General features: G+C 38.6%; 1 protein-coding gene across 2 annotated transcripts in view; it reads right to left on the reverse strand.

Moving 5' to 3' along the window:
* UNC5C (unc-5 netrin receptor C) overlaps positions 1–24,859 on the reverse strand; it is a 392,714-nt gene that overhangs the window by 121,534 nt on the left and 246,321 nt on the right. For both annotated transcript variants that reach the window (XM_059066537.2, XM_067035523.1), the window contains exon 3: positions 14,481–14,624. In XM_059066537.2, coding sequence (XP_058922520.1) covers positions 14,481–14,624 — 144 coding nt within the window. The remainder of the gene's footprint in view (positions 1–14,480; positions 14,625–24,859) is intronic.

A 24,859-nucleotide genomic window follows, 5' to 3' on the forward strand; every position in this document is an offset into this window, starting at 1 on the left:
TTTCAACAGAAGCATTAAAACTTCTTCTACTCTTTCTTTTCTCATATCATAGCTTTTCTTTGTTTTTAACCTGCATTAAGGCGAAATTTTGGCAAAACACCAAATATTAAAAAAAGCAATAGCAGCAGTGAATAACTTTAATGGGATAAAATGTTCTGGACAGGGTATATCTTGTTGGTGAAAAATGATTCTATAAAACTCCCATCTGATGTAGGGCAGGGTGGAGACCTAAAGACTGGAATTAGTTCTCAAATCAAATAACATATTGACTCTCAGTTAAACTAACCAGCATATCACAAAATAAGGATTGAGAATTAGAAAGAGTGAGGCATATATATATCCAAGTAGTCAAAACAAATTCCTTTAACATTTGTAAACTATCTCCTTAAGGTAGACACTTTATTAGGTACTTAGGATGAAGATATGTAAGATTCAGAATCAAGACTAGAATGGTAAGCTGAGATCTATTTATGAAAAGCCTTCCTGCCATGCTAAGGAATGGAAAACCCTCAAAGGCTTTTAAGCAGAGGAGGGAGATAGGATGTCATATTGCCCTCGGTGTGATTGAGGTGGTGGTGAAGAAACAGAAGGTAGTTAGGAACCCATTTGAATAGATCAGGAGGGATGACGGGGTCCTGAACTCAGCTAGTGACAGTGGACAAGAAGGGGAGAAAGCAGATTCTAGAAATAAATAGATCATATGTTGAGGAAGACCTAGGTATTTGGAGAGTGAGAAGAGGAAAAGATAATACTGTATTCTTAGCTACTGCAATTGTTAAGTTGATACCATCATTAAATGAAATAATACCAAATTGGGCAGGAAAGTGGTGAGAAAGATAGCAAAGTTATTTTGGTACACGTTCAGTTTGGTGCAGCTGTAGGCTATTCAAGTGGAAAAGTCCAGTAGGTCCATATCATGATTTCTCAGCCTCAGCACGACTGACATTTGGGACTGGATAATTCTGTTGTGAGGTTGCACTGTGCACAGTAAGTTGCTTAGCAGCGTCCTTGGACTCTACCCAGCAGATACCAGTAGCACCCTTCCAAGCCATGGCAAAACAAATGCCTCCAGGTAATGCCAAATGTCTCCTGACATGAAAAATCACCTCAAGTAGAGAATCACTGGTCTAGAGTTTGGAAAAGAAGGCCTGGTAAAAGATCTGTGCTTCATTGTCTAGGAGATAGCTGAAATAGATGACACTAGAAATAGATGACACTACCAGGGCAGGAAAAAAAAAAGAGGACACCAACATTCAAGAGGAAAAGCTGCCTGCAAAAATGATATGGTGTGAACAAAGATGTCGGAGAAAAACCAAGAGACAAGTGTCGGAGAAGCCAAGAGGAGAATAAAGTTTTCAGAAGTTGGGAGGCCAACAGGACAAATGCAGCAAAGGACTCAGAAGGAGAAGAAGTTTAAGGAATTTAGGAGTGAAGGGGGAGTAGAAGCCCAGCTGAGTTGAGGGTGCACAGGAATTGGGAAAATGACCATCAGGAGAACTCCTACTCTTTTGCAAGATTTTATGGTGACGGAAGTCAGCAGCACCATTAAGGGATGATGGGTTTGAATGTAGCAGGCTATAATTCTTCTTAGAATATGGTATAGTTTGGGGCACAGTTTTCAAATTCCTGCCATATGAAGGCACACCTTTTGAGAATCCTCATATCCTAATTGAGAATGGTGACCACACATCAGTCATGTACTTCAAGAGACAGGTTTAACTGAACCATCACTGAATACCATATAATTCTGTTGTTTTGATGGTATTTAATTTTAAACTCTATGTAAATTTTACCTAGTTTCTAAAATGATTCACATTTAACCTCCCACAAAGTAGTACTTCTTCCTGAAAAATCCTTTAAATTCCTGCCCCAAACCTCTTTTCTAGCTTTCAGGTTGCGTAAAGAGCACAGAATATATTGTGCTGTCCAGCATGGCAGCTGCTCCTTTCATATGCCTCCACGGTACTCTGTAAGGGGGTGAGTAGCATTGTAAGCACATCCTTTATCACTTGGAGAGATGTGATAGAAGGCAGGCTGGGTGACTTGCAGGCAGAGAGAACACGAGGGGGACGAGTGGATAAGCATGAAAAACGGACACTTGTCACCTAGGAATTAGATGTAAAACAGAATGTTTTAGGATAATGTGGGCATTCCTGTCAGGAAAACGATGAATTTTTTGCCCTTGGAAGACTTTAGGGTTCTACATTTCTGTTTCCTTTCCATGAGTTCTAAGGCTGCTACTAAAATAAGTATAAAGTCCTTTCATTATAACCTAGATTACTTTTGCAAAGTAAACTTGGCTTACCTCTGATTTAGTCATTGACTCCATCAATTACAAGAAAAATCAGCTTTGTCATATGCATGCATTCAGAGAGATGTTTACTTAAGAACATGAATATTGGCTTACTAAATCCATACAGAGAAATCCAATTAGCAGATGTAGAATCAGACCTGAAACTATATGGACTTCTATTTACCATTTACACAGTAATCAAAGAAAGCCTTTTAGAACACACACATGTGTGGGTGTACACGGCATCTCATTTTTTATGGTAGAATTTTGATGCTGTCAATGCATTTTTTTGCACAATAATAATACTGTGGTTACAAATTATTTATGATGTGAAACCCACTAATTTCATGGCATTCTACAAACATGGACTCTGCTTTTTGACAATGTGGTAGGCAGAAAAGAAGGCTACCTGGGAGTTTGAAGACTCTGTGGCCTCACCTTCCTCATTTATAAAATGAAAGAAAATGACGGGATGCTTTTGAAGGTCTCTTTTGTCATAAGGGCCTATGCCTGAGTAAAATAACATTTTAAACATGCATTTCAGGGGAAAACAGCCTATCCTTTGTGAAATAAGATAAGATCTTTAAGGATTTATACCAATTATCAAAGAGAAATAATAGAAGAAATTATTTTTCAATAATCTAGGAGATGATGCATCTTTGAAAAGAACAGCTTATATATTTTCATCTTACGACAATCTTCATGCAACTTCCGTACACTTCAATATACAGGTATGGGTAAGAGTTAGAAAAATGGGATGATGGATGGGTTCCAGGTGATTCCATATTAAAAATATCAGAAAATTCTTTGTACAAATCCAAGGGAGCAATATAATATACATCACAAAAGCAGATGAATATTAAAGCTTTGATGATTATGAATGCATTGAGAATTACTTTGACAAAACTAATTTTCTCTTTCCACGGAGAGATGGGAAGGAATTGCCTACCCAAAATAGCATGCAAGAACGCCTGTCACACCAAAGCGCATATTTATGAAAGGGGCCCAAAATCAAGTCTCCTCTGCAGTGACCTCCCTCGAGCATTTTTGCCTGACACCATCTGAAAAGGGTGAAAGTGGCCTACAATGGGCAAGTCGGGCTGGACAGGTGGGAGCTTTGACTATAACAGGTCATGCTACCAAGCCCCTGTGAGCCCTGCTGATTCGGGAAGGAAACCAGGAGAAACTACCAGCAAAAGATCTCCCTATGGTGTCTAAGCAGGCAGGTTGCTGATACTATTGTCTTTGAAAAAAAATAAACAGGTTCTCACTCCAAGTTAAAAAAAAAATAACTTACATTTGTTAAAAATGTTTATTCCTTTAGCAATGCTACTTCATTATGCAGAAAAATTTATTGGAATAAAATACTTTTTAAAAGACAAAATCTTGACAATGTGATAAACTGATATTATGAAGTTAAGAGTTCGGGGCTTCCCTGGTGGCGCAGTGGTTGAGAGTCCGCCTGCCGATGCAGGGGACGCGGGTTCGTGCCCCGGTCCGGGAAGATCCCACGTGCCGCGGAGCGGCTGGGCCCGTGAGCCGTGGCCGCCGAGCCTGCACGTCCGGAGCCTGCGCTCCGCAACGGGAGAGGCCACAACAGTGAGAGGCCCGCGTACCGCAAAAACAAAAAAAAAAACCAAAAACCAAAACAAACAAAAAAGAATAATCATAAACAAGTGAGACAAAGTAATTACGAGCTTGGGAGACTAATGATTGAAAGTGATGTGTCACAAAGAAAAACTTAGGGGTTACCATGCTGTGCTTGAAAAAATGCAGATTTCATAATCAGATTTGGCTCCAGGAATCCACAGTTTTTATTGGCCCCCAAGTGTGTTTTACACCCAGCACTAAAATCTGAGAACTACCGATTGATTGACTGATTATTTATGGAACACCCATGATATGCATGGCACTGTGCTAGACTCTGTAGGCAGAAGGAAAGAGAGGCCTTGGGAGGCTGTGAGAACCAAGAAGACCTGCTTCTACACTGTGGCTCTTAAGACAGTGAGTCCCACAGGCAGGTAACTTAAATGAAAGAAAGTTAGGCACAAGAATTATTTTTTTCTTAACACATAGCACCAACCTGGGCTGTCTTAGGTTTTCCAAATATTAATAGAGACATGGGTACAAAACCAATTCACTTAACTTTTTACTTGCTACTCAGCTCTATGCTGCCATATAGGAATGCAGGTTTGGTGGGCCACAGACCCCGTATTTGAGAGAAACTAGTAGTCAATTAATTCTTTTCATGCTCAATGAACAGAGGTAGTAAAAATCTTTTTAGTTTTTAAAATTCTGTTTTACTGTACTTTCAAAGCGTTCCTCTAGCAAATAAAATAATTCTATGGTCACATATAGTAACAATACTTGTGTTCTTAGAGGGAAAAAATGTGCCTTTCTTCCAATAATGATAAAAAGGGGATAGTTATGTTGTCATAGTAGAGTATAACTTAGGCTTAAATCACAAAATCTGGCTGTTAACAGGAAATAACTGCCATGAACCAACCAGTATGGCATATTTTTGGAAAACTAGATTAGACTTCTGAGCTTTGAGCATTTATTAAAAGTGAAAAAGTCCTGACAATGCTATAGAACCCTAAAAAGTTTGCCATGGTTTTCTTTTCCAGGAATAGAGTATCTTTGCTGGAATTAAAAAAAAAAAATCATGAAAAATAATGTTATATTCAGCAACTCCTAATGTGGTTTTTAAAAGGAAGGGACACAGTATATAAAAAATGTTGGAAGGAGTTTTCTTTTTAACTTGCTTTTTCTTCTCAAATATTGTAAAAGATAAAACAAAACAAAACAAAAAGCCACGAACCAACCAACAAAAACATGAAGTTTCCTCTATGGTTAGATTGCAAAGTGAACGATCACATTTCTGCAAACCTGTACAATGAATTGGACTGTAAAAAGAAAAGTTTAAAACTCAGATTTACCATTTCCTAAACAAGTGACATGGGTAAGTTATCTAATATTTCGTTTCCATGCTTCTGTTTCATTATTTGCAAAATAAGGGTAATAACAGATCCGACCCAAAGGATTGTTGGAGGCATCACAAAAGTTAACACACACAGGGGCTTATAGAATTAGGCATACAGTAAGCATGCCATAAATGTTGGTTACTAGGACACAGGGTTTTTTTAAGACAAAAGAATGAAGATGAAAGATTTTTATTTTGTTCCTATTACTGTTTTGCAACCTCTTTTTACGTTTTAAAAAACTAATGTTTTTGACCAATCTTATGAATTTACCACAAACACTTTCATAATATCATAGTTATGGGCAGGGACAGAGGTTAGAATAATTTGAGCAAATCAGCAGAAAGATTATCTGGCAATGTCTTTAGTTTTGCCGAGGCGTGTCTATCCCTTACTGCACCGGGTCATTTAAACAGAAATCCTGAGTAAGCAAAGTCCCTGCAAAGGGAAGTACAATTTCAGCCATTCTTCTTTATTTCTTGGCTTTGGGGCATTTATAGGACAAATATATTGTATTCAGATAGTTTTGCTAAAGGGTTTTTAAAAAAATAAATATTTTACAGCTAGAACTCCAAAGACATCCATTACAGAGAAGAGGAAGAAAAAAAAAAAACTCATATAAGCTACTCTTCTATTCACACTGCATCTTTATTTTCAGAAAAAAATGATTATATGTCATCACAACATTTTTTAAGGTATGTCTTAGGGGTAAATAATAAGAAACATGCCAACTTTATGGATGAGGAACCCGATATATCAAAAAGTTAAGGCTCTTTTCTCAGAGTACAAAAAAAGAACACAATGATTGCAGACAAGCTTTTTTGCAAATAAGCAGTTTAGCCATAAACTTCTCATTTCATACAGCATAAAACATTACTTTAACGACATATTTTAGTCCAGTGGGTTACCAGCCCTTCCTATAGCACATAGATGGATGATTTTTCCCAAACTATAACTTATGAGACAGTATTTTATCCATTAGATGTCTACCTCTCAGAACAAATATGAGCTATAAATGCCTATGGATTTGTGGAGCCTCCATGAATCTTGAGAACTTCTGTCTAAACACAAGAGCAAATAAGTTTGGAAGAATACAGACGGATGCAATCAGGTATGTGCTATGGTTTTTAATTTTGAAATAGGAACCACATGATGGACTAAGTAACGTAATGGTTGAGATTTATATGAAACAAGGAGATATTTATTGTTAAAAATTTTGTCTTATTATCTAAAAATGTCTAAATCGTGCAATTAATCTCATCTAATTCAAAAACCGGCCTCTGTAACTTACAGTGGGTTTACTGGGGACTTAAATGGTCATACAGGGGATGAAACCACAGCTCAGAAGTGCACGTTAGTAAACAGGCCATTTATTCTGGTGTGGTGGCAAGCTTGCTGAGCTCTACCAAGACATTGGTGTTAGGCTGCCAGATCCTGTCATGGTATAACCTAAGTCTTTCAGAACACCTGGCTAACACAGAACACCTGCATTATTTGGTTAAACTGTATTTTTAATTTTGATTATGTCAAGTAGAGTAGACAGATAGGAAATGGAAAAGTAACATACAAGGCCACAAATAATGACTTCTGTATATATAAACTAACACAATAATCGACAAGATCACATATATATTTAACTGGAGATACTACTACCCCTACTATAGAAATATTAGTTCATCCGTTCCTTTAAGATATTTATTGAGTTCCTACACAGTGTCAGGCATCACTGTAGGCATTCTGAATTCATGAGTGAACAAACCAAACAAAAATCTTTGCCCATGTGGATCTGACTTTCTAAGGGGCTGGGGGAAATAGACCACTAGTCATGAACATGATAAATAAGTATATAGTAGGTTCGAAGTTGATAAGTGCTATGGAGAAAACAAATAAGACAAAAGTGTAATGGGAATTTGAAGTGGGCGGAGCGCAGGGGCAATCAGTTCAGTCTATCTGATGTCCTCAAATTCCTTGGGTGATAAAACATTTTTACTGAAACAACAAATCATTGGCATGAGATAGCACCGTCACTTTGCCTTATCATATGCTTACAGTTTAACTCAGTTTCATTCCATTTACTTACGTCTTCAGTTACTTAGCACCAGCCACATCCAAGGCACTGTTTTTAGGCACTGGGGATATAATGATGAAGAAAATAAAATGCCTGCTCTAGTGAAGCTTATATTCCCAGTGGTGGAGCTAGTCAGCCTGAAAGATCATGAATAATGATAAAGAGAAATGCTCTCAAGAAAAATAAAAGCAGGCTTGGGGTTAGCAGAGTGACAGAGTTGGCGACAGTGTGTGTTAGGTAAATTGGTCAGGGTTAATCCCTCTAAAGAGCTGACGTCTCAGCAGAAATCTGAATGAAAGAAGGAGGTGAACCACTGGTAGAGTTGGGGAAGAATGTTCCAGGTGGGAGGGAAGATATTTGCAAGTAGCCTGTATCTGGAACGAGTGTATTAAACGTTCTAAAAACAAACTGGTATAGTTGGGGCAGGCCAAGCAACAGGAGAGAGGCAGGAACCCAAGGCCTTCTTTCACTTCTGCATTGTAAATAATAGTGAGCCTATGTCATTACGCATGTGGAAAATAAGATAGTTTTGTGAACGGCCACCTGACACAAAATCATGGTCACCTCCTCTCTTATTTGTATCCAGTGTGTTGATTAAAAGCATAGACTCCTTTGCTAGTCTGACCTACTTCTCCATATATGAGCTTTGAACTCAGGCAGCTTTTTAATCTCCCTTTGTCCTCCATCTCCTCATTTGTAAAATGAGGATACTAGCACGTGTCACACAGAATTGTTGCAAGTACTGAATGAGCTAATTCATGTAAGGGTTGGTCAAAGGTTACCAACTTTCAGGTACAAGATAAATAAGTTCTGGGGATATTTTTGTACACCATGGTTATTATAGTTAATCATACCGTATTGCATACTTAAAATTTGCTAAGAGAGCAGAGCCTAAGTGTTTTCACCACACACACACACACACACACACACACACACACACAGTAACTATGTGAGGTGAAAAAGTGATTGAAACAGTGTATCTATTCTTATTATTCTATAGCCCGTCTGTCCAATATGAGCCACACGTGGCTATGCAGCAGTTGACATGTGGCTAGTCTCAGCTGAGAAGTATTGCAGAGTAAACACACCAGATCTCAAAGATTAAAATGAAAAAAGAATGTTACCTTGGTTATTTTATTGAAATGCTAGTTTAAATATAGTAGACGAAGTAACATATTATTAAAATTAACTCTGCCTCTTTCTTTTGACTTTTTTAAGAGTGGCTGCTAGAAAAGTTGAAATGACGTGTGGCTGGCATTATATTTCCTGGTACAGTGTTGTTCCGGACAGCATGCTAGACACTACAGACTCACAGATGTAAACATGGCTTGGTCCACACCTACACATGGCGCACGAGGTGGCTCTGATCTCAGGGAAAAGGATGAGTGAGCTATGAGAGGAGGGCAGAGAGCGCCACTCTGATCCTTCTTAATTCCTCCCAGAAACTATCCTATTCCAATCTGTGGTCAGTGGCCTTTGCACACGTAGGAAAGAGAAACTCCTTAGGAACTATCCGGACATTCCCAGGAAGATGGATCGTCCGTGCACATAAACCCATTGTAACTACTGAATTGAGGAGAAGGGTGACCGTATACAGGGCTCCTCTAGCCTCAGGCTTAGGGACAAAATTAGAGTCTAATTATACTTGAATCGGCAGAGAACTTCAACCTCTAGGACTGACAGCCCAGGCCTGGTACAGGAAGTGGTGAAAGAAGGAAAAACTTTTTAGTTTTTAAAGTTAACTCAGCATTGATAAGTTTCAAAATGCACAAATAAAGTTGTATGAATCGTTATCTCCATTGTTATGAATATTATTATCATACACTGAGCATTTGCTTTGTGTCTGGTGCTATGCCATACGCTTTACAAGTTTATTCTAGTTTAATCTTAAAATAACCCTATCCTTTTCATTTCATGGTTGATGGAACTAGGTCTCAGAGGGGTTAAGTCGCTTGATGAAGGTCACACTGGTAAGTGATGGAACCGGGGTTTGAATACATACGTCAACCTGGCCCCAAACGTGTGCTCTAACCACTCCACTCTGCTACTCGTTTCACAGTGTACCCACCATCCCCTGCAAAAGCAACCACGAACAACTTCATCAACGGTCACAACCAACATCAGCAATGGCAGCCAAGACGTTTCCTGAAGAAAGACAGCGTTTGCCGACATTTTGCCTGAATTACGTTTTCCTACCTTAACACTCAGATTCTCCCATTGGCCTATAACAAGGGACACTGGAAGAAACAACCCGATGAAACTGGTGGCTGCGTCACCATAAGGGTTCTACTTTGGACGGTCATTATAGTGTCCGCTTGAGTCCCCTCAGAAGGAACTCCTCTCTCTGCGATGGAAGCTGCAGCGCCACTAGACACCTGACACTGCCCTCTGCTAACTGCTCGGTTCTAGAGCAGGCATGTCATGTTCTCAGCTCATACCTGGCCGAATTAAATGAGTGAAGAGCTAATATTCTTTTCTGCCTTACAAACTTCTGAAAATAGAGCTTTTTCGTGAAAGAACTATGGGCCCTTCCACAGAACACATAACGAGTATAGATCGAATTAGGTGAGCGGTAGTTGCACTTATTTAACTTTAGCGTCATGGTTACCTTTACCTGAGAAAAATTTAAACTTTAACTGCAGCTGATGTGACAGCCATCGGTCAGATATTACTGGGCAAAGCAGCACCATAGCTCACTTGAAACAGAGCAAAACAGAAAATCCGCAACCTTCCTGCAACATTAGCGAGGACTCACTTGGTAGGGATCAGCCCTGACAGAGAGAATTTGAAATTTAACTTTTTATTCATCATGATGTAAATCTATATGAGTAAATCTTTATATATTGGATGTTGTTCCTTGGCTACACACATATGAGTTCAGTTACTTATGGAAGTACAAGCAAACTTCTCTTCAGTCTTAATCCATGAAGACGAAAATGTGCTATGGGCAAATTAATGTCTTCCTAGAAGAAGAGTTGGTCTTATTATTTGAAAATGTCAAACTACGTATAAAAGCTGTGAAGTAAATGGCGAAGTTTATATAATATGTTGCAAAGAAAGATGAGGTTCTTATATGTTTTTAATTTTTAATGTGGTGAATAGAGTTCTATAAAGATAATATTATGTATGTTATTTTATTAAATACTATATATTGTTTATGTATACATATATAAAATCGGCACCACACAAGAGTCATCGTTTGTAACTATGAAGCCCTTAAACTTCAGCTTTTAGGCAAGCGAATTTAGTATAGAGTGTAGATTGCCCATTTAAAATATTCATTATACTTGATATTAATGACCACATAGTAATGCAAGACACAGTTTTATATCATCGTGACTCTTTTGATTATAACTAGAAGCTAATTTTGAATTCATTTAATTATCTGACCAAAACAGTATGTTTTTTGTTTCTTTTTAAAATGTTTGAAAGTATGTTCAAGATACTTTCATAACAGAAAACACAAAATAACATTAATAACATAAAATCTTCAAGATCCGTGGTAGACAATTGTAGTGGATTACATACATTTTCAGGACTGATCCCACCTGTTGGGAGTGTTGAAGTGTTGAAGGTGAAGGTCCCCAGCCTCTCCCTCCTGAACTTGCCCCCAGTTGAGAAGAGCTGACTTGACCTACGTCACACAAGTTGGTGAGGGTGAGGAGAAAAGGATGGGCCCACATCCATTGACTAGTCAATGTTGGGAGAAAGGTCTGCTCACCTCCTGTGCCTCAAGGTGAGACAACTCTGAAGGGCCGTCCGAGCTCCAGAGGCCCCTGTGAGGTCATCTTTTGTTGTACCTGTTACAGCAGTTCAGTTTCTCCCTCTGACCATTTCTGTTCCTCCACAGATGTTTTTCCAGAGAGCCCTCGCTAATACATTGACTGCGTGTGTGTCTCCTCTCAGAGTCTATTTCATGGAGAATCCACATAAGACAAAGAGAAAAATCCCTTTAGACATGCTCAGAGAGGAATGAGTAATATAGAGCAAGTCTTTATAATGTTTTTTTTTAAAAAAATAAATGTATTTTATTTTTTCATTGTTGGCTGCACTGGGTCTTCATTGCTGCTCGCGGGCTTTCTCCAGTTGCAGCAAGCGCGGGCCACTCTTCGTTGTGGTGCACGGGCCTCTCATTGCGGTGGCTTCTCTTGTTGCAGAGCACGGGTTCTAGGCACACGGGCTTCCGTAGTTGTGGCACGTGGGCTCAGTAGTTGTGGCTCGCAGGCTCAGCAGCTGTGGCGCACAGGTGCAGCTGCTCCGCGGCACGTGGGATCTTCCTGGACCAGGGCTCGAAACCACATCCCCTGCATTGGCAGGCGGGCTCTCAATCACTGAGCCACCAGGGAAGCCCTTTATAATGGTTTTAATTCCACAAAATTTATTAAACATCTTTGATGTTCTAGGCATTGTGCTAAGCACTGAAGATATACAGTTAAGCAAACCTGAATTAAGCAAAACTGATCTCAGAGAACTCGCTGGCATGAAACACAGACATTACGACAAGTGAATATAATTCAAAGGAGACAAGCTTGTATTAGAGGATGGACGGACTGCTCTGAAAGGTTTGAGAAAGGAACACCTATCATTCTGGAGACTGATGAGGCAGGAATGACTCCGCTAAGGACAACTGAAAGAAATCCTTCAACAGGCTCAGGCCTTTCGCATCATTCTCTCCTTTCTTTCTCTCACATCCCACATCTAACCTCTCAAAAAAGCGCTACTACGTCTGCCTTTAAATATATCTAGAATCCAGGTCTCACTGCTCCACAGCTTCTAAGCTATGTATCCTAACATCTCCCACATCCACAGCCTTGTAACTGGTCTCCCTGCTTCTACTCTTGCTTCTCATGGTCTATTCTCAACACAGCAGTCAGGTGTTCTGCTAAAATGGAAGTCGTGTCATGAATTCCTCTGCTGAAAACATTCCGAAGTTCTCATTTCATACTGTGGACCAAAGATGTTACACCCACAGGGCCTAGGCCATCTCCACACTGCCCTCCTGTCCATACCTTTCTCAGCTCACCTAGGGGTCCACTCTCACTCACTCTCTTCCAGCCGCTCCGGCTAATTCGATCTTCTTGGTACCCGCCAGCACATTCCTGCCTCGGGGCATCTGTACTTTGCCACTTGCTGTCCCCTCTGCCTGACTGCCTCTCTCCCTTCCTTCAGGTTTCTTCAACTGTCAACTTCTTCTGGAGGCCTTCCCTGACCACCCTTCCCAGCACGACATACCCCCTTTTCTCACTTATCTTTCTTCATAGCACTTACTATCTGCTCTGTCTCTGATTATTTATTTCATATAGAGTGTGCCCTTGCTCAGCAGACGTAAGCCTCCTGAGGGCAGGGATCATTACATGTTTTGATTCTGGCTCCATACCCAATACCTACAATTGTCCCAAGAACAGGGTAAATGCTTACTAAATATTTGTTGAATAAATGAGTTTTTACAAATAATGAAAGGGAGTAAGAGAAAGGTGAAGCCCTTCAGTATGAACAATAGCTGGAAAGGATAGAAATGGAAGTATTTCTAATCTAGTGTGACTCGACTGGAGACATTCTTTGTGGTCAGAGCTGGAAATTTAGGCTACATTATGTAATCAGTGAAATATGGTTGTTATGGGCTGAAATGTGTACCCCCCGCCAAAATTCACATGTTGAAATCCTAGCCCTCAGTACCTCAGAATGTGACTTTATTTGGAGATATGGCCTTTAAAGAGGTGATTAAGTTCAAATGAGGCCATTAAGGCCATACTGGTAGCCTTAAACAATATGGCTGCCATCCTTATGAGAAGAGAGATTTGGATGTGGACAGTTACAGAAGGAAGACAGTATGAAGACATGGAGAAGATGACCATGTACAAGCCAAGGAGAGAGGCCTCAGAAGAAGCCAATACTTCTAGCACCTTGATCTTGGACTTCTAGCTTCCAGAACTGTGAGAAAATAAATTTCTGTTGTTTAAGCCACCAGTCAGTGGAACTTTTGTTATGGCAGCCCTCTCAAACTAATACGGTGATATATACCATTGTTAGAAATTTTGACTTTATCTCACGAGCCACTCTAAAAATTTAGCAGAGATGGAGGTGAGCTGAGATGAGATCTGAGTTTTAGGAATCTTCTGAAATCTTGCATTTGTGGTAATATGGAGGAAGGATTAGAAAAGGGAAAAGACTCGAGTCATGGAGACTAACCGGGAAGTGTTTGCAACGGTTGGGATCTAGATCAAGCAGAAGGGAAGGAACAGGCGAGAACAGAATTGGGGGAAGCATCAGAGCCAAAATTGTTGGGACTTAGTGACATATTACAGGTAAGTGACATTGACATCAATGCAAATTGAAATTTAGTAAAATACAGACATGCAAAGGAATTCAGATAATAAAATTTACATGGGTTTCAGTGGTCTCATACTTGAGAAAATTTCTCAATGTGGAACCTAACGACAGATTAAAGCAGCATTCATGCTGCTCAAGGTGTGAATAGTACTCGTTGAGAAAAGGGTCTGCAGAAAGAGCTGCAGACTGCATCTTCTCCTTGGGGATAATATTCACATTAGCATAGTAAGGAATCTGGAAAGTTTTGCAATGAAGAAACCTCTTTAACTTTGTCCAAAAAAAAAGGTATTGCCCACATTTATTGATTATGGAACACTTTTTTTTGTGTGTGAGAGGCACCTTTTAACCTCTCCCTCAACACAAATACTCTAGAAATTAACACAGTTTGGAAAATAGTGGTGTATTCTGATGCACTAGAACAGTTCTAAAATAAACAGAGAAACTTTGTCTGGGTAATTTCTATTTCTAATAGCAAAACTAGTCAACACTGTCCTAACAAACTGGCAGAATAAACTCATTAAAGGAATATAGTTGGTTTTCCCATAGCCTAATTACTACCAGATTAAAAAAGAAAATTCAATCTTTTGAAAGTAGCACGAATTCTTTTACACCCATAAAGGAAAATTACTCAGTGCTTGAAACAAAATAAAATGATATGCTGGTGACTTAAAGGGAAAGTGTAGCTCAAATTCAGAAATCTGGGAGCAATTTTTAACCAGGGTTCTTTGACACTAGAGCACTTATGGTCTAAATTTTCCCATTTTCCATCAATTTCTGGAATCCACAGTGTCCCTGCACTATGACTCACATGCAATGCGCACGTAGGCCTTCCGGCTCTTGGTGGTACCCGCCGAGCTCCAGGCTACACACTGGCACCAGTAATCTTCAGGCCCAAAGAGTTCTTCCACTTGCTGGCGTGAAATCTCAATGCTTACTTCCCGCACAATGAGACCTGCCAAGGCAAAGGAAGATTTAAGTCAGGAGAAGACTTGTACTAACAAAATACAAAACACCGTACATACATTTTTCCTCCAGTAATCCTTCTTGATCCCATAGACCAACATCCTAGATATTGCCTCTTATCTCCTCTGATTTTCCTCTGGATCCAGTTACTTGTCCACACCTTTTTCATTCTCTTATTTGCTATTTCAAATCTTCTGGATTCACCAGATAATGAAAGTGGAGTTGGTCTATCACTCTACAGAATTACACCTTTCCCGTTATAGCGTAACATTCACGCTCCACCAAGGTATCTTCCTTTGTGTATTGAAACAGTAACTTGAACTTAACATCTTCTAAGGATTCTATCTTAGTTATACAGGTTGTGGGCAAGATACCCATATGCTGTACACAGCTTTACAATAACTATGTCTACCTAATTCTTTACATGAAATGAGAGAGAATGACCTACAACTATAATCATAAGTATATAAATCATCAATACATATAGTTATATTATTACATGACCTAGTACTTTATAAATATGTGGTGATTTTTAAAAAGTCAGTCATTTTAAACAGCTTTGTTTATTATTAAGGCACATTGCTTTTCTTAAAAGAAATACTAGCCTTAGTTAACAAACCTCTGCTGTTCTCGCCAAAGAATGTATGACTTTAAGGTTTTCATCAGGAATATTTTGAAAGCCCAAGTGTTTCTCTATAATAACAATGTAACCAAAATCCTGTTAAAAATAAAGTGGCTTCTAGTTAAAATGCTCAAATAATTGGAATTTATTTCACAGCATTATGTAAGCCTAAAATAACAAAAATTGAACTAAGAATCTGGGATTATCATCATAGGGGTTCATCCTCCAATATGCCTCTCTGCACGAGCAAGAAGGATTCTCTGTACAATATATGTGGCAACTGCCAGCTCTGTTGCACATACTTCCAGCATGGAGTGTCTGTTGACAGAACTAGCAGGGGCATCATTTAGGGAGGAGGAGAATTTGCTCTGGGTCAAGTATGAGCACAGTAAGAAAAGTTAAATGTATTACTCTGTACTGTTTATTTATTCATTCATTCGCCAAATATCTACCGAGTATCAATTGTGTGGAACATATTGCACTAGGTACCTGTGAAACTCTGATGAGTAAAATAGTCATTGCCCTCGTGAACTTTTATTTTTGTGAGGAGGATACATACAAGGCTCCAACATGAGTTAGGTTGATTAATTCCTATGGGGAGAGGGACAGGGCACATGGGAAGAAGTAGGAAAGGGAAGGAGGAGACTGAGAACCCAGGAGAAGACAACTGAGCATTGGTCACAGAGAATACTAGCATGAGATGAAACTAGAGACAAGAAAGGGACCACTTTATATACATTCTTGTAAACCCACAGTTCTCAAAGTATGGCCCACAAAACAGCTTTATCAACATCACTTGGGAACTTGTTGAAAATGCAAATTCCTGGGCCCCACTCCAGACTCAGTGAACAAGAAAAATTAAGAGTTTGGCCCGGCAATATTTTAACAAGCCCTCCAAGAATTCTGATGCCTGCTACAGTTTGAGAACCACCGTTGTACACCATGTTTAGGATCTGGGATTTCTTTCTGAGAACCAAGTGTTTTAAGCAAGAAGATGACATAATCAGATGAGAATTTTAAAATATACATATATAAATATATATACGATATATATAATGATATGTACAAGATATAAAGTTTAACTAGTTCCTAAAAGTTATATTTTAAAATGTTTGATCATGACTTCTTGGTATAAGTAACATGAAAGAGGTGTCATCTGGAGAGCCTAAAAAGGGGTATTCCAGTACTTACCCTAAAATCTAGGACATGTTCATATGGTTGTAAAAGCACTCAGGGAAATTAACAACCACCCAACAATAGTAGGTGCTGACCCACTGGGGGATAAACAGTTCTTCCTATCACAAGCTGATGGGAGTTGAGTCACAGAAACAACTAAGTCCTTAGGTCCACTCGTGAATCCCTGAACTGGAATTAAGCCCAGGAAAGTGGGTTTGATAAGCCCAAGGCACGGCAAAATCCTGATGGGGCCACTCTATTTACAAAAGTTTATTAAGGGGCTTCCCTGGTGGCGCAGTGGTTGAGAGTCCGCCTGCCGATGCAGGGGACGCGGGTTCGTGCCCCGGTCCGGGAGGATCCCACGTGCCGCGGAGCGGCTGGGCCCGTGAGCCGTGGCCGCTGAGCCTGCGCGTCCGGAGCCTGCGCTCCGCAACGGGAGAGGCCACAACAGTGAGAGGCCTGCGTACCGCAAAAAGAAAAAAAAAAAAAAAAAAAAAAGTTTATTAAGTATATTTAATATTATTTTAACATTTTGAAAGTTAGTAACGTTTTTATGTTTATAGAGTGAGCAGTTTAAAAAGAATTTTCAAGTAACTGGCATATCCCAATCCCTCACCCTTCTATGAAAAGATTACTATATTATTTTAGCCAATGTCCGACCAATAAAACAAGTCTCCACAGTAAAAAACCAACTTATTAACAAATAACACTAATTTCCTTCCTTTTTCCTGGTCCTTGCTTGGGCCTTTCATTCTCCTGTCTCATTGTAATTATTCTCATTTTTCTTATATCTAGAAATCTGTGCAAAGACGGGGCAGAGCCTTCCCTCCTCTCCTGCCTCCTTTCTTTTTACTCAACTCTCTGGTGTTTAATACCTTTGTCTGTTTTCCTTGTTTATACCTTCTCTGTTCATGCAGAAAGTCAGTTACGGGAAACGAAACGCTTCCTCTAAAGGTTGCTGCAGTCACCAAAGGGTGGATAAACATGCAGTGTTTCCTTAGAACTATAACGGTTCTTTCCAAAATGTAGAGCAGCAACAAATGGGCTCAGGATAGTAAAACCGCATACAAATATTTTGTGTCCCAAGATGATAACTTCAGGTTTCATCCCCACCCCCCGCCCCCTACCTTTTACTTAAAGCAATTACAGGAAACCTAATTAAATGCTAGGAGAACTTCATGGGGGCCACTGTATCCTTTTGCCCTAAGAGGCTCATGGATGTTTCTACTGAGCACAAATCTAAATCCTTTTAAGAAGCCACAGACCCGCCCACTACAGGGATTATTCATCGTATGAATGTTCTGAATTGTGTGGCCCAGGCTTCCCATGGGCACCGGAGTCAAGCACACATGGATTTTTGTCTTCAGCTTCACAGATGCCCCATCCAGGAAGAGATGGATTAATTACAGCTCTGTACACTGGACCTGCCACATGCCCAAAGTTTACACTCCCACGTGTGGTCAACGACACCAGAACAAGAAAAAACAGGAGCGTGAAGTTATCTAAACACTTACATTTTAGAATTCTCTAGACTTAGCTGCATTATTCAGACTCTGAGTTACTCGGTTACATATCATCGTTTCGTTACCATAGGTAAGTTCGTTACCTATGACATTTCGTTCATCGAACCAGAGGCTAGTGGTTTGGCTAAAAGTAGGTAATATCCTTTTTCTTTGAAAGTGCAATTTCCAATCCGCCTGAAGTCTTGAGATGGAAAAAGCAACCTACCTTGAAATTTGAAATGCCATCAGCAGTACTTCCAAGCAGGTTGCTTTGAAGAGCATTTGGGAACTTGAAATTGGTTTCAGGTTATTTAAGGGTGGGGGGAAATGCTTCGGTCTACAAGATTTACTCAAATACAAATGTGTATTTTCCATCCTGTCTGATAACGTCAAAGATTTCCCATCACTGTTCTTCCTTTACTAGCGGCATCTCAAGGATGCATGCTGTTTGAAGTTTGCAGTGATTTGCTTTTATAACAGGAATCGTTGTGGTTTGGGAGCCAGAGTGCAGCAAAATAATTAGCATACTTTACCAAGAAGTCTTATAATGAGCATGAACATGTACTTGTTAATAGGGAGTTTCACATGATTTTAGAAATTCAGATGCAAATGCCAGCTTCTGATTGGATCTTTGTGAGGCTATACAAGAATTTGGCAACAAAATCTGGTAATTGACATTTATTCCTTATCTTTAGCATAAATTTAACTTCATAATAGTCAAGCGCCACAAAGTGTTTTTCTAGAGATTATAATGTGATCAAAAATCCATGATTAATCCTGTTGCATAATTATTTAAAATAATATCCACATTCCTCCAGAAATGTAATCTGCAGTGCTGTCAACAAAGATTAAAAGTCCCACTAATGTCAAAAATTATGTTGTTCCAGAAATGTAAAGATGTATAAAATAGCACATCCAGGGGCTGCCCTGGTGGCACAGTGGTTGAGAGTCCGCCCGCCGATGCAGGGGACGCGGGTTCGTGTCCCGGTCCGGGAAAATCCTACATGCCGCGGAGCGGCTGGGCCCGTGAGCCATGGCCGCTGAGCCTGCATGTCCGGAGCCTGTGCTCCGCAACGGGAGAGGCCACGGCAGAGAGAGGCCCGCGTACCGCAAAAAAAAAAAAAATCACATCCAGCCTTGCGCTATTCATTTATGATGTTTATTAGGTGATACTGAAAAATCATGCATTATTTTAAAGATTTTTAAAATATGCTCATCAAATCTGCATTTTCTAATACCCCATGTATGTTTCACGAAAAAGCATCCTCACCTCATGTTAGACTTAGGTGCTATGTGTGCCTAAGTTGCATTTCTCATTCCTCCCAATTACTTTATCTTTCATACGCAAAGGTAAGTTTTGAGACACCATGTCGTGCAGACCTGGCAATTCTATTTCTTCCAGCACTCTCCCTTTTGGGAGAAGAGCTGCAGAGGTGACTCTACCAAATCTCATTACAGTATATTCAAAGTTAGTACACAGATTGGTGCGAAATGCAAAAAACTGCAGGGAAGGATGTTCTGGAATATATTACATTTTATTGTATTAGTGCGGTCTCTTTTTCATGCTTTTTTCCAGAGCTTAACCCTATTAGTTTTCACTAATATCTAAAATATGAAACATATCAGTACAAGATGTCTTAATATAAATTTAACCACACAAAATGCTATCATTGTTTAAAAGGATGTCATACCATGACAAAACTGATTGTTATTTTAGCAACTTATAACTCTTACTAAGATAATCAAAATATGAAAACTCAAAAGGTAGAACTTTATAATTGAGACATTGTTTTATGTTGCATGAAGTCATCTGACAATCTTTCAAGTACATCAGGAAAAGAAGACGCTGTAAATGCATAATTTACCAACTTCTCTCTGAAATGTTTTCCTTGAATTTTTAATATAATATTTAATATATAAAGTCCATCTAATTAACTAAAATTATTTTGTGTAATTGGGAATTGCAACTTACCAGTGTATTTGATTTATTGTGAGTATAATTTTGTTAAAGTTACATTTACTATCTTTGTGATCAAGATGAATTTACCTAATAGTCAAGGAATAACTTGGCTGGGACTGAGTGGTTCAAGAGATTTGCTTGGATGCATTTCATACCTAGGCCGTTGACTTCATTACCTTTTATGTGATAGTTTCTAGTCACTTGGTTCTGGTTTGGCATTCTGTGTCCAATGGGGATTTGTGTTTTGTTTTGTTATATTTTTGTTTTGTCTAGAGCTGAGAAAAAATTACTCATTGGATTATGTATCTGAAGTGGGGAGACATCTAGTGCTTCTAGAAAGCTATATGACAACCATAGATAAATGCAGTCTTCCCCCCGAAACTTGAAAATGTAATTGCAAGATGATATTAAAATAGAATGACAAATGATACTTACCCTGACAATGCTAACAGTTTTTCCCTTTTCTTTTTTGGAGTGTCAGGTTTTAGATGTTACAGGAGAACCAGTGCTCCTACTTTTGATTTGACTTTCTAACCCCATCAAACCTAGGGCTGTAAGTATGAAGGATATTTGGAGTGGTGGGTATACGAAATATTTTCTCTTACTTATAGAGTTGTATGAATGAGTTGACAGAAATTAATCTTACCAGCTTTGGCCCATCATGTAATTCCAATTCTTGACTTTGGTGATGAAAAACCTATAGAATCTCTGTTCCAAGAAGCCCTTCTGAGACCAAAATGGGAACTAAAATGCTTTCTGTAATTAATCTCTTCTCATATGTCAATGTTCTTTAGAATATAAAGAAGCTATTCTGTGAAAATATGATGATGGCAATGTGTTCAGTTTGGAAGGACACAAAGCACATTCCACTGAGAAAGCAAACATATCACTCATCTAAATATTTTTCCTAAAACATCAAACATTATATATATTTGAATGTATATCCAACATTTTTCTTTAAAAGTAAATTCTTAATCATTATTTAAATCTAACTACATGCATTCCTTTCTGTCCCCATTTCATGTAATTTGTTAGTAATTTCAATAGAAGTAATTTTAACAAAATTAAAAAATAAGATTTCTGTCAATAAGGGTGGGGAATAACAACACGTCATTGTAGATTAGATAACTGTGGACTTATGAATTATAGACCTTACTATTACTTTTGTCCAGTCATTCATTCAATAGGTGTTTGTTGAGACTCTACTATGTGCCACACACTCTTTTATGTGCTGAGGACACAGTGGTAAAGAAGAGAGATAAGGATTCTATCCTCCTATGGGTTACATTCTATTGTGGAGCTTGTTCTTGAGCAACTGTTTCAGGCATAGTAGTTTCCAAGGTGGGCATAGAGATGAAATGCTTATGGATCCCTTTTTCAGAAGTTTACTGTCTGATACTAGAGATAAAAATAGTAGCTTACTGAGTAAAGGGGCTCTGTCAAATGCACTGTATATGCATCAGTATAGTATTGGCACAAATATTTGTCTAGTTAACGTAAGTTAAATGAATGAATGATTTGTTTGTTATAGCTATAATACAAAGCAGTGTTAAATCCAAGCTACAGGTAAACTGTAACTCAGAACAGTAAAGATAACCAGTATTTACTGAACATCTACCATGGGTCTCAGTTCATCTGCATAATAATCCTTGGGATTAATATTGTTACACCTCTGATACAGGTAAGGCGTGGAGGTCAGAATTTAAACAATTGTTCACCCAGCTAATAACGACTGAAGTCAGGATTTAGATCCACATTTGTCCGAATCCAGTGTTCCTATGCCTTTCACCCCACCAATATTCCTTAAACTGTGTCTTAAAAAAGTGGTTTTTGCTCAAATAAGTTTGGGGATTTCTGCTTAATACAACTTTCTCTTAGAAACGCAGAGTGCCTGTTACTATACTGAAGGCGTTGGTCAGAAGTTCCGACACAAAGAAGTAGGTTTAGTTCGGACTGCCACCATTCCTCCCGAATTTATTAAACCATAGAACCCTCCAGTCTACATAAACACAGAACCCATTTCATCATGGCTCTCAATGTGGTTTTGTTTAGCATTCACCAGATGTGGATCGATTGAATAAAAGTAATCCATTGTTGGGAAAATTCCGAAAACCCCAGAAAGAAAGCTATAGTGAAATTGCTTTAGAAGCAGAGATCACGGGAAACCTGGCGAATGGAATATTTGAGTTTTAAGCTGGAGCATGGTTTGCGTCTAAAAATTTAGAGAGGAATCAAAGACACTTGAGGAGAAGAGAACAGCAAGAAGCCAAAGGGCAGAGATGAAAAAGCACGGTGACCACCGTGCAGAGTAGTTTACATGAATTAAGTAAGGAAATAAGACCATGGAATTAGAAGAGAGATTTCCTGCAGAGCCTTGTATGCAAGTTACAGAAGAGTGTATTGTGGAGAAGGGAGCCTGTGAAAAGTGTACAGTGGTGAAACGACATTTTTTAAGATGACATATCCTTTAGGAAGATGAATATGACTTTACTAGTACACAAAACTAATCTGATTTGCTTAACTTGAATTTTACTAATTTTAATTTTAATTATCATTACAAATTTCTTTTCAGATCAATGATCTTACAACAAGTCATTAATCATAAGTGTTAAGAGCAATATTCTTGGTGACCCTCTGCAAACAGTCTGATAATAAAAATCAGGTACATATGTTCAGAATAATAATTACTCATACTGTCAGGCTTTTATTTTTTTCTTATCCCAAATGATTTAGAAGCAAGCATTAAGAGCCATCACCTCTGGAGTGAGAGCCACTGACAACAGTTCATATGTAGGATACTGCGGACAGCTACTTGTTTATCTTAAAAGCAATACAGTTCATATTCTTTAAAAAAATGTTTAAGTCAAACTATAAATGCTCATTTTTAAAAAAAATTTCAAATCATCCAGACAATTATGACAACTGAGGGACTAGACAACTACTTGTTTAATTCACAGCAACCCAGTGATTTATTTAGATAAGAGAATAAATTCCTGCTTTGTACATACTCTCTGACTTCTGGAAAGTCTTACATCCATCAAGCCGTGGTTTCCCAACTTGTAAAATAAAGTTAAGAATTTGTTCGTTCCATTGGTTTGTGAGGAAAGAAATGGAATAACAGCTACAAAAGTTCTTGACATCTAGAAAATTCCTTTTAAATACCCTATAAAATAGTAATTGAGAATAAAACTATATTCTGTGAACAAGATTACCATTGGAGGTACTAACATAGTTTTAAGGGAGTGGGAGGCAGGGGAAACACCCTGACTGGAAATGGTATTAGTCACGTACCTAGATGAGAAAGACACGGCTGGTTTGGGAAACTTTGAACAGAGTCGGGAGAGTTCAGTCTGGGTGGGGACGTGAACTGTCCAGGGCAATGCAGATGTGGCTACGACATTTAGCAATGAAATCTGAACAGCACGAATAAGTTCTAGTGATTTGCCTTTAAGTTTCCTGTCCTTCAGCCAAATCACCCGGGACTTTACTCACCCCCTAGGTCCCTACTATACTGAAGCACAGATACAGTAAAGCTACCCTGATGGGATGAGTGAAGAGTCTACTGATTTCAGTAATGAAGAAGCTTGCACAGCTCACCCTTTAGGAATCTCTTATATCCCTATCCCAGTTCCCAGGTGAGGCAGGGACGCTAAGCAACTGAACAGAAATAACTAACGAGGGTAGTTCTCACCAATTTGGGGCAGAATAAGCAAACTTCCATCGTTTAGAGAAGATTTAAAATTGATGAACACAATCACGTTTTCTAGAGTCTTTCTTCACTTTCCAACTAGGATGTGAGCTCCATCAGGGTAGAAATGTTTGTGTGTTACCTGACGTTGCTGTGGCCTAGAATAATACCTGGTACATATTGTAGGCATACAATAAATATTTGTTGAATTAATGAAAGAATATTTCCTCCAGGACACTATGATATACTTATTTAAAAGATATGTGATGGTGTTCTCTTAGATTTTAGAGGAAAGGAACTTTCAGTCATGATGGCAGCTGTACCTCCTATCCTAGCCAGAAAGACATAATCAAACACAGCTCTGATTTAAATTTTGAACATGTTTGCTATTCGCACTAAGAACAGAGAACAAAAAGTGGAGTTATTGTCATGCTTTCTAGAGCCTCCAAAATTGTGGGATCTCTAGTAATAGCTGAGTGAAAACAGATCAAGCATCAGTGAGAAGATCCTTTTTTCTTATCCTTTTAAAAAAGAATTCTAGTATACGAGAATGACTCAATTTACAAGAAGGAAAAAATTTAACTTGTGAAATTCTAAGCAGAGATGAAAAATATTAGCATTTCACATTTTCAAGCCAGGAGTATGTACTGAACTCCTGCTGAAACAACAATTTTCAGTTTTAACTTTATAGAGACTGAGAAATAACTATTTGTTCTGATATTTCCAAAATATTTTAATATATTCTGAGATCCCTGCCTCAAATCTCTCTTTTATTATTCCAAAGGGAAAGATGATTTAATAAAATAATGCAAATAAGTATAATGCACTTATACTTTTTTCCTTTTTTGAAAGCAGAGAATGTCTCTTTGACCTTCTGCTGATTCTAAATTACATATACTTAGTTTTTGATAAACATAAGGCTTTAGGTAGAATTCCAGAAGACAGTACTGCTACATTATTTGCAGGAAAACCTTATGTTTAATTCATCCTTGGCAATTCACTTAATTGAGAGTATGATCTTTGGAGAAGGACTCGGTTCAAATTCTGGTTCCTCAAATGACTAGATGTATGACCTTGGGAAAATTCCTCTACCTCACTAAATAGCACTTTCCTCAACAAGAAAATAGGAATTAAAATTCCTAACTCAATGGGTTATTTTAAGGATTAAATGAGGTGATACATGTAAAACTCTTAGCAGAGTAAGCCCTTAATACGATACTAACTAGCCTAACTAATGGGATTACAGAAGCTAAAATAGTTTATGCCATGCTCTGTA

Source organism: Kogia breviceps, chromosome 6 (genome assembly GCF_026419965.1).
Source record: "Kogia breviceps isolate mKogBre1 chromosome 6, mKogBre1 haplotype 1, whole genome shotgun sequence".
NCBI lineage: Eukaryota > Metazoa > Chordata > Mammalia > Artiodactyla > Physeteridae > Kogia > Kogia breviceps.